Consider the following 8,944-nt stretch of genomic DNA (forward strand, 5'->3'; position numbering starts at 1 on the left):
GGCTCCAAAATAGCTGGAAATTGTGAATAATTCGATTTGGGAGATTTAATATAATTTTTAGGACTAATTTTTATCAGTTTTACTAAATGAATGTTTGTTTTTCAAACAAACCCAACTAAATCTTTGAAAATAGCTAATTTTGGATTTTCAAAAACCGAAAAATCAATTCGAGCAACCTAACAATTGCATTCATATTCAAATCATAGGCAAACTCTTCGAATGATTTCCTTATTAGCCACGAAGAATTGTTTTTTGTTTTTATTTTTCTCCTTCAAAATTCAAGTCAAGTTGAACAACACTTTTTAAAATAATGGGTGGCTCAACTTCCAATCACAAAGGTACCCTCTTCTCACCAGATTAATCTGGCTTCAAAATCACCTATGCAAAGAGTGTATCATATAAAATAATCAAGTATAAGTAGGTAATATCAAAACTCAATTTAATAAAAAAAATACACATAGAAAGTTTCTTCCTCACAACTACTGGCAAATAAGTAGGTATAGGTATCGTATAAATGCGAATTCAAATGGCAGCTCAGAGCAACATCATCTTCAACCCTTCGAAGCCAGCGTAGTCTCTTTCTTAATAATATCTTGTTCCACCTCATTCCTTACGCTTAAAATCCAAGTTATATGGTCAGCTATGTCGGTAAAAGCAGCGATGGCCGTGGCTGCAGGTTGCTTCAAGCTGACAATACCTCGTATGTAGTAAAATGCACCTTCTCGGAATAACAATCCACCTCCACTATCCCCCTGCAATACACCAGGTCCTATACGACAGAAATGACAAATTATCATATAAACTGGGCAACTGGACTTTACGCTTAGGTTAGGTACATTCCATTATGGAGTATCTACAATATTTGCATACCTGTTTCAGAACCAGCGCAAAATTTATCATAAGTTATGTACGATTTGAAATCGTTGGGCACAATGGAGATACATCGGGTATTGCTGATGAAAGGTAAATTAGCCGTTAGTAATTGTTCGCTTAATTTTCCATATTCGTTATTACCCCATCCGACGACCTGAAATTAAAATGAATAAATTCGTCGAATTACTCTACGTGAATAACTACATCTATAGATAGGTAACGACTTCACATAATTTCACATTTTTTTCATGTCAATGAACAAAATTTGGGATAGAGAGAGATACTTAGGTAGCTATTTGAAAATTGAAAAAATAACCCTAGTACCTATTTATAATAAAACTACAAGGTATAGACAATTAATTACTTTTCCCGGAGTGCCTTCAGGAGGATGAAACTTCTCTGTATGAATCCAATCTACACATGCTGGTAAAACTGTCGGGCTGATTTCAATTTTTCCATTCAAAATTAATATAGCGATATCATTTGCGTGATAGGTTAGCGTTGCGAAGTAACCTTTGTTGGAAAATCGAATTTCTTTAATCTGTAATAGTCAAACGTTGAATATTAGCACATTTTTTAAAAAAATCAATAGGTACCTATCTAGGTAGTTATCCTACCTTGAATGATTTTTGATCGGGGTTATCTTTCGACGCGTAATTTCGTGTAAATTTTCCAACCACAATTTCGTAATTTACTTCGGGCAATTTTTTCTGATTTGGACGATCGTAGAAACAATGAGCAGCTGAAATGAATGCACACGATAATTTATAATATTTTCAGAACTAGGATACGTCTTCTGCAAAATTGTTAAGTAGGTACTACAAATACATATGTATGCATATAGGATGGTACCTATATCTCTAACCTGATACAATCAAGTGAGGATTTATCATGGTGCCACCGCAAATTAATAGGTTTTTAGTGATATCATAAATGGCCACATGCCATGGTGAATCCCCATACTTTTCCACTGTACCATTCGATATTAAAGTCACGGCACCCGTGAATGGACGTCCACATTCTGCAAAATTGCGTATATATGAGTAGGTATAATATAATTCCTAGAATATTTAAACGATTTATCTAAGTACCTAAATCAACATGTTCAAATGAACGGTATCGTTTCGACGTTTTGGAAATTATTTTTGAGCTATTCTCGCAATAACCCACCAAATTCTCAGTTCTTGAAGGGACAAAAATATTGAAATAGTACCACAAGTACTTTGAAATGGCAGAATCAAATTTTGAAAATTTGTGCCAAAATCGACCAAAAAACTCACGAAGACCTCAAATTTCATTTTGTTGGTTCTTTTTACTCGTAGGTTTATGGATATTTTCACAATTGAAAATTCCCAAAAATCCTCTGGAGGCTGCAGAATGCCTCAAAATCACTACTAAAATCAACCCAAGAAGTCAAAAGAATACAGTTTCAACCAAAAGAGGAGTATCGATAAGGCCATTTTTTGACCCCAGACAGTTATCGACTGAACCACTCTTAAATTGTTGAAATAAATGCCCCAAATACGAATCCGTGGTTAGTTGACTCAAAATGACCATTTTTGGGCTCCAGGGGTCCCCAAAGTTGCGAATAAAAAAATAATTTTTGGAACCACTGAGTATTATTTTCAAAAACTTTTTCAACGTAAAATATCTGTTTGAACCCGTCAAACATTATACGAGACAATTTTTCCATTTTCGACCCTCAGGGGCAGAAATTGGGGGGTTTTCATTTTTGAAAAATTTTGGAACCACTATTTTGAACCTACCCCTTTGAACCCCCCTAAAAAGCTTTTTACAGTTTATTAGTATCTGAAAGACCTCCATCCTACCAAATTTTGAGCTCAATAAAATTTTACGCTGGTACTCAAAAATCCAAATTTCCAATTTTTTGTAATTTGGATTTTTTGGGAACCCCTGGGTAGCTGGAAACCTGCGATTTGCGCCAAACGTAACGTTTTGAGGCATGTATTCAATTACCTAGGTGAAACAGTTTAATTAAGCTTCCTGTATATTCGTAATTTTGAACGCTTTTTTTAGTGCCTCCACTTTGGGCACCCTTGAAAAAGGCGATTATGCATATTTTTTCAAATAAATTGAATAATTTACATTTGGAACACACTAGCAAGAGCTCGATGATTTTTCACTCGATTTTACCTGTAACTTTCAAAATTGAGCTTTTTTGGGCCAAATTCTGAGATTTTGCTCTTCGAAAAAACGTTAAAATCACGTTTTCATGATTTCAACGAAGTAAAATCTCAGAATTTGGCCCAAAAAAGCGGAAAGCTAAAATTCATTCTGTAAACTAATTTTAATACGTTAGGGAGTCGACTGCAAGTAGATTTCAAGTCGTTTTGGAGCCTTCAGCGAGTTTTTGGACATTACTGGAGTTTCCAGTAAACTGTTGAAACTGGAAATTTCTACAAAATTTCATCAAATGGAGTTGGAAAAGCCAAAAAGTTAATTCGGATTGATTTTTTGGCATTTTTCGAAAAACAGAAGTTTCTAAGGCTCTGCTGGAGACTCCAAAACGGATTGAAACTGCCTGCGATCCACCTCAGAATAATGTCGAAAATTAAGTGTCTCTGTTTGGCAAAATTTTATGGAAATTTCGAGCATTGAAAAATCTGCTGAAGGCTCCAAAATAACTCATGTTTCAAAAATCTACTGGAGGCTACAAGAATTTTCAAAAAGTTGATGGTGGCCACAAAATGACTCAAACCAGCCACCAGCAGTCAACTTAAAAGCGTGTTTATATAAATTGGATTGCAGCGTAAATTTCAGGTTTTCAACTTCATTTAATGAAATTTTGCAGTCGGAATTTCATGTTTCAAAAATGTGCTGGAGGCTCCAGAACTGCTCAAAACGGTTTGGAATCCTTTCTAATCGATTTGGCAGGTTGAAAATAGTGTACCTATGTCCTTTTATCAGCTTTATAGCTCGATTCGGTGAAATTAAGGTTTTTTTCTCATTTTTGGCCTAAATTTGATTTTCAAAAATTCACCAAAAATCGAAAAATATATTCTAACTGAACTGGTTATGATTATAGGAAATTTGACGTAGAATAATTTTAGTTCAGTCACTTTTTTCCCTCTCACCCTTCATTTCGGCGATATAGCCGAAAAACGTAGATGGACAAAGGTTAATGACCTCTCGCGGGGGTATCCGACAAGTTGCGGTGTGCAACTTTGGTCAAAATATTTTCGAATCTAACGTTAATCGACTTCAGGTTTTAAATTGTCGATTTTCACTTTTAGAAACAATTTTTATAAAATTGACAACTTTACCCCCTCCTCAGTAAGGGTGAAATCGCCATTCTGGAAAAAGCTGAACTGGTCATGCTGATAGAAAATTTAGCGTAGAACAATTTTTGTTCGAATGTTTTTCCTCTCGGACCCTTCATTTCGGCAATACAGACGAAAAACCTGTATCAGCAAAGGTTAATGACCTCTTGCGGGGGTAGCCGGAATGTTGCAGGGTGCAACTTTTGATGGGTTGTTTTAGAGACCAATCTGAACAAATAATGTGAAATTCAGCTTTCTCCCAATTTTTTCGAGGTTTGACCAAAAATTTTGCCAAAATGACTGGACTATTAAAATTGAAATTTTTAGTAATTCACCAAAAATCAAAGTCAGTTCCTGAAATTTAACCTGGTGAGTGGAAGTAAATTTTCAGAAAGTTTTTCGACTTTTATTTTGTCTAGTCTAAAAATTCTTCTAATAGAAAGAATATGTTTTTTTGAGCTATCTTGCATAGATCGAAACGAATTTCACAATTTTGAAAAGTGAAAACTCAAAAAAGTTTGAAAAGTTTAAAGTTTGGACTTTTATAAGGCTAAGAAAGCTGAGTTTTCAAAATAAGGACTTCAACTCGAACTCTATAATTTGAAATTCTGAAAACATAATTATGAAGTGGGGGGGGGTGAATAAAAATTGATTTTTTTTTACAAGTAGGTACACAAATGAAAGTGAAAATGAATCAAACATATTCTTTGGATTACTTTCATTTTCGTATTCAGATTAGATAATACCTGACTAGGTAGGTAATTCATTTTTAGAATTTTGAAATTAATGGGGTTAAAGTCTCATCACCAAAGATAATTTTAAATCATTATTAATAGCTATGTTTTTTGCGTGGGTAATTCCAAAGAATAAGAGGCAAAGTTTAACGAATTAGAGAGTAGACGAGGGGAGTGGCAATTTACTTGAAGATTTTTGTCATTTCACAAGAATAATTTTACTGGAATCTATGAAGATTTGAAAAATGTTTAAAATAATATTATGTATCTATGATTTATCCAAGTAAGGTACCTACCTACCTTTAGTTGGGTACTTTAAAAGTAATTTCACTTTCAATTTAGAAAAGAAAAATAAATGTTGAAAAAGTTCTAAATAATAGGACTTGATAAAATTATCCCAAATCAAAAAAAAAAAAAAAAAAAAAAAAAATTGTACATATTAAAAAAACTCATTCTATAATCATGAAAAAAGTACCTATAGAATCAAAAGATGTCTACACGAATATCTAATTGGGTAAGTAATTTCGAAGTCCTACAGCATCTTTAATCACGTATCAGGTAAACCAACGAAATAGGTCGGAATAAATAATTTTTTTCAAAGTTCTCAACGAAGTCTAGAAAATAGGTTATGTTCAAAATTTACTTATTCCACGTGCTATTCAGGAGTTGTCAACCTTCACATACCTACTTACCCAGAAACAGCAACATAAAAGATGACGAATGTACTGACGTACGAAGATAGATACCTACCTACCTAGTACCTACCTAGGTACGTAGTAACGTGCTTTTAAGAAATAGATAGCAAACAAATCTCATAAGTCATATTCATATACCTATAAGTAATCTTTGATTTGCATACAAATATTTTTCAAAATGTTTAAATAATTGTTGGTTTATTTTTCTTGTGCAGTTTTCGTCCAGCCCTGCAGCCAAATTGTAATTAATTTTGATGTACCTATACCAGTCCATTTAAAATACCACTTGCCATAAAATTAATGATGAAAATACTAGAAGAGAATTACCCGGAACGCAAGAAAACAAAATGTTATCCCATTTTCCATCTTCTTGGCAGACTAATTCTTGATAAATTGGAACGAAATCTTTATAAGTATGAAGTTGCTTACAGGTAGGATGTACTCTGTCGCCGGTAATTAAAGGTCCATTACAATCGATCGAACCATTATTACGGTAACAAGTGAGATCAACGTTTACAGGATTCAGTTTATCACATATTTCTAAACAAAAAATAGGTAACACGATTACAAATACAAAACTGGTAAGTATTGATTTAGGGCTACCTAAATTTTTATTCGAGAAAGTGCCATAAAGATTACAACTTACTTTCACATTTGGGTAATTCCGGTGACCAGCTTCCTTCCAGACAAACCCAATTCACAGTCTTAGTATCAACTCGATAATATCCTGGTTTGCATGAGAAAGTAGCCTTGGTGTATTCGGGAACAGCGGTTCCACCATTTCTGATACAGGATTGCGTTTGTGCTGCTCCAGGACACTTGTATGTTGGTGTTTTATCTATGTATGATATTGGAATGGCGCAATGACCCCTGGAAAAGATGATTATGCAAGCAGTCAGGAACTCAGGAAGTCTATCGAATGTTGAAAGTTGAATGAAAATTGAAATGTTATTTATGTTGCATCTTACTCGGGCAAAGGAGCTGCAGAAGTAGTCGGTGTTGGTGTCGGTTTGGGTTTAGATGGTGTTGGTCTTTTACAAGTTCGGTCAGATTCATCAGATCCGTCTGCACATTGTGGTTTGCCATCGCATTTGAAACTTCCATCTACACAGGCTCCATAATCGCACCGGAAGGATAGGTAAGTATTACACCTAAATATTAAAATACAAAATTAAATTAAGAAATATCATTTTGGATTAATTTTCTTGTTATATGTAAGTATGAATATTAAGTAAGTAGGTACTTACGGTGTGTTATGACAACGATTGAATGTTTCATCAGATCCATCTATGCAGTCTCTTTTTCCATCACAAAGTAGACTGATATCAATACATTGTTCATTGATGCATTGAAACTGAGTATCACTGTTGAGTAAACAATAAACAATTAGAATGAGTACCTACGCTTATCAGCAAAACGTTAAAACAATGATTTTTCATAAATTGTGTCAACTATACTGACTTGCATACAGTATTAACATTCGGATCCAACGGACAGATGCTTCGAGATTCGTCAGATTTATCTACACAATCAGCTTTTCCATTACATTTCAAAGCAGCATCTATACAAGCTCCATAAGAACATCTGAAGAACAACGACGAACATCTATGGCATAAAAACAAAATAAAAATAAAGATGTGTTATTCACATTGTCGAGAATCTTCGGTTTTGAAAAAGTTATGGTAACTCAAGTTTGTATAAGAAACATACGGTGAATTACGACATTGTTCCAAACTTTCATCTGAAATATCAGCACAGTTCGCTTTTCCATCGCAAACTAACGACGAATCGATAACTTGTCCATTTTTACAACGAAACGTTAAGCTGAAAATTGATTAAACCGGTGACATTTGTTTCTATTTGTACAAGTCTACGTATAAGGAAACAAAATTATGCTTACTCATCATCAGAGATTTGCTTCTTGTACCTGTGCAATCTGAAATCATCGGACGATTTTATGACTGCAAAAAAAAAAAAAAAAATTGAAGAAAGGTTTATTTTAAATTGAAATTGATATTTTTAACCTTGATTATTATTCATTCGTTTGAAAAATTATTAAATTGTAAAATTAGGCCACCAATTTATAGGTAAATCAAGTGAATCAAGAACATTGAACTTGCCATCATTACCTATTTACATACATTTATTTTTAATACAAAAGATAGTTATATTTATTATTTTAGTAACTAGGTAAGTAGGTTTATCAACTCACCGCTAAAACACACCACAAAATTGAATAAAAATACATAAATACAAATATTATTAACACGAGAGAAAAAATTAACCGTTCGTATTACGGATTCCATTATTTTAAACAATATTTTACGTTATTTGACTAATTTTTACAAAAATTACATTATTCCCCATTAAATAATATTTAATAAAGAGATGGCACTACACGGTTTGCTAACTGCGAATACACTAGTAAGTTATTATCACACGATATCGAGAAAACCATTCTCAGTGATAGCCTGCGAACTTGTTTTTCAACTTTTTGGTCGTTTGTATCGTAAAAATTACATCTTCTGCGTTAGTTTCAATGTCTAATTATGAGATTAGAGTAAGTAATCTCTGAACATTTGCGTATAAATATCCCTTCTACAAAGCTTTGTTTCATTTCTTTTTCATCGATGACGACAGATGAGGTTTTTTACTTCTCATTTGTGCAGTTATGTCTTCAATAAATAGGTATAGGTATTTTCGACTAGGAATCACTACACTAGGTAAACATTGGTGAGAGGTTTAATGAATGTATCTGCATCACAATGTAAACTCGTTTTGCATGTTTTACTTACTTGAATAATATTTTGAGAAGGTCACGGTCTGGCGATTCGTATAAAGCTCTTCTTGGACATTGGCTCCTGAACGAAAATCTCCTGATGATTTATTCGTACGTTTTCTGAGTTGATTTATACATACAGCTATAGCTGGTTTAAAAATTGAATATAGGTTGATTCGTGGAATTGAGCAGATTTTAATCAATTCATTTTCAATTTAAAAAATGTAATATTTTGAAAAAAGTCTAAAAAATTAATTCGAAAAAATTTGTAACTGTAATTCAATACTTCTCTACTTGTACTATATTCGTGGATATACTTTTGATATTTCCAAATTTCTTCGAAAATATACTCTCTTGATTTTTGGCATAAATCATTGCAAAATTGATATCTTTTGAGTTGAAAGCTAGGTACATGGTACATCAAAAAGGCGTTAAAAATTTTTTAAAAATGAAACAATTTCAAATAAAATACCAAAATATGAACTACTACTTGTAACAAAAAACTTCAATAATCAACATTGCAACATATTTATTACCTACATTAATTTAATTAATAATTACGTACTTACATTACGAATGATA

At 33.0% G+C, this 8,944-nt stretch overlaps 1 protein-coding gene across 1 annotated transcript; it reads right to left on the minus strand.

The window, feature by feature from the left end:
• Nucleotides 1–422: 422 nt before the first annotated feature.
• On the minus strand, nt 423–8,119 carry LOC135838742 (modular serine protease-like). The gene is made up of 13 exons (XM_065354494.1): nt 7,796–8,119; nt 7,484–7,544; nt 7,294–7,407; nt 7,045–7,188; nt 6,831–6,947; nt 6,552–6,734; nt 6,230–6,453; nt 5,911–6,123; nt 1,739–1,894; nt 1,491–1,615; nt 1,238–1,414; nt 871–1,027; nt 423–769 (listed from the first exon to the last, which is right to left on the minus strand). Exons 1-13 carry the CDS (start codon nt 7,887–7,889, stop codon nt 552–554), a joined length of 1,983 nt encoding a protein of 660 aa, XP_065210566.1. The 5' UTR covers nt 7,890–8,119; the 3' UTR covers nt 423–551.
• Nucleotides 8,120–8,944: the final 825 nt, after the last annotated feature.

This window comes from Planococcus citri, chromosome 3 (assembly GCF_950023065.1).
Source record: "Planococcus citri chromosome 3, ihPlaCitr1.1, whole genome shotgun sequence".
Taxonomy (NCBI): domain Eukaryota; kingdom Metazoa; phylum Arthropoda; class Insecta; order Hemiptera; family Pseudococcidae; genus Planococcus; species Planococcus citri.

What these genes read in the sequence shown, in the direction of transcription:
- LOC135838742 (XM_065354494.1), bottom strand. Translation starts at nt 7,889, where the DNA reads ATGGAATCCGTAATACGAACGGTTAATTTTTTCTCTCGTGTTAATAAT. An exon ending in GAACAATGTCGTAATTCACC is followed by an intron (nt 7,189 to 7,293) that starts GTATGTTTCTTA and finishes TTTATGCCATAG; the next exon opens with ATGTTCGTCGTTGTTCTTCA. An exon ending in TCCTCACTTGATTGTATCAG is followed by an intron (nt 1,616 to 1,738) that starts GTTAGAGATATA and finishes CATTCATTTCAG; the next exon opens with CTGCTCATTGTTTCTACGAT.